Below are 1,249 nucleotides of genomic sequence, written 5' to 3'. Positions count from 1 at the left end.
ACCCACATCCCGGACCATGCACCCACATCCCGGACTGTGCTCCCCCATCCTGGTCCACAAACCCCATCCCGGACCATGCACATCATCCCGGGCTGTGCATCCCCGTCCCGGACCATGCACCCACATCCCAGACCATGAACCCACATCCCGGACCATGCACCCACATCCCGGACTGTGCTCCCCCATCCTGGTCCACAAACCCCATCCCGGACCATGCACATCATCCCGGGCTGTGCATCCCCATCCTGGACCACGCACCCACATCCTGGACCATGCACACACATCCCAGACCATGAACCCACATCCCAGACCATGCACCCACATCCCAGGCTGTGCTCCCCCGTCCTGGACCATGTCCCCCCATCCTGGACCATTCATCCCCGTCCCGGACCATGCACATCATCCCAGGCCGTGCATCCCCATCCTGGACCACGCACCCGCATCCCAGACCATGCACCCACATCCCAGACCATGAACCCACATCCCAGACCATGCACCCACATCCCAGACTGTGCTCCCCCATCCTGGTCCACAAACCCCATCCCGGACCATGCACATCATCCCGGGCTGTGCATCCCCATCCTGGACCACGCACCCACATCCTGGACCATGCACACACATCCCAGACCATGAACCCACATCCCAGACCATGCACCCCATCCTGGACCACGCACCCCATCCCAGACTGTGCTCCCCCATGCTGGATCACGAACCCCATCCCTGACCACGCACATCATCCCGGACCGTGCATCCCCATCCCGGGCTGTGCATCCCCAAGCCAGACCGTGCTCCCCCACCCTGGACCATGCACCCCATCCCCAGCTTAGCGCAAGAAAACCCCAAATCCCCTTTTCTTCCCCCCCCGCGGTGTAGCCGCAGCCCCCCGCTACGCAGGCTCGCGTGCGCAGACGCTGCAAACTTGATGGCAAAAGCACCAGGTCCCAAACGCCCTGCTGCCACCGAGCCCGTGCCCCCCGGCTCGCCGCTGCCGGCCCCCACCTCGCTCGAGTCCTCCTGCTGATTGATGACGGTCAGGGCGTCCTCCGAAGCCTGGCGCTTGGCCTCGGCCAGGGCTCGCTCCATCTTGGCCCGCTCCGTCGTGATCAGCTCGTGGGCTTTCCGCTCGGCGTCCGACACGGCCTTCTGCAGCTCGGACATGGCCTGACGCTTCACCTCGTTCACCGCTTCTTCTGGAAGGAAGGCGGCCGAGCGTGGCACGGGGCGCGCGGGCCCCCCGGCTCCGTGCTCC

General features: G+C 65.2%; 1 protein-coding gene across 1 annotated transcript in view; it reads right to left on the bottom strand.

Moving 5' to 3' along the window:
- The window catches only part of LOC104622770 (protein CBFA2T3-like), a gene marked incomplete at both ends in the record, with an annotated part of 1,559 nt that extends 369 nt beyond the window's left edge, over positions 1 to 1,190 (bottom strand). The window contains one exon of the mRNA XM_010289649.1: positions 1,000 to 1,190. Coding sequence (XP_010287951.1) covers positions 1,000 to 1,190 — 191 coding nt within the window. The remainder of the gene's footprint in view (positions 1 to 999) is intronic.
- Between the last annotated feature and the right edge of the window lie 59 nt (positions 1,191 to 1,249).

This window comes from Phaethon lepturus, unplaced genomic scaffold (genome assembly GCF_000687285.1).
Source record: "Phaethon lepturus isolate BGI_N335 unplaced genomic scaffold, ASM68728v1 scaffold33426, whole genome shotgun sequence".
Taxonomy (NCBI): domain Eukaryota; kingdom Metazoa; phylum Chordata; class Aves; order Phaethontiformes; family Phaethontidae; genus Phaethon; species Phaethon lepturus.
This window is presented reverse-complemented; position numbering and strand designations above follow the sequence as displayed.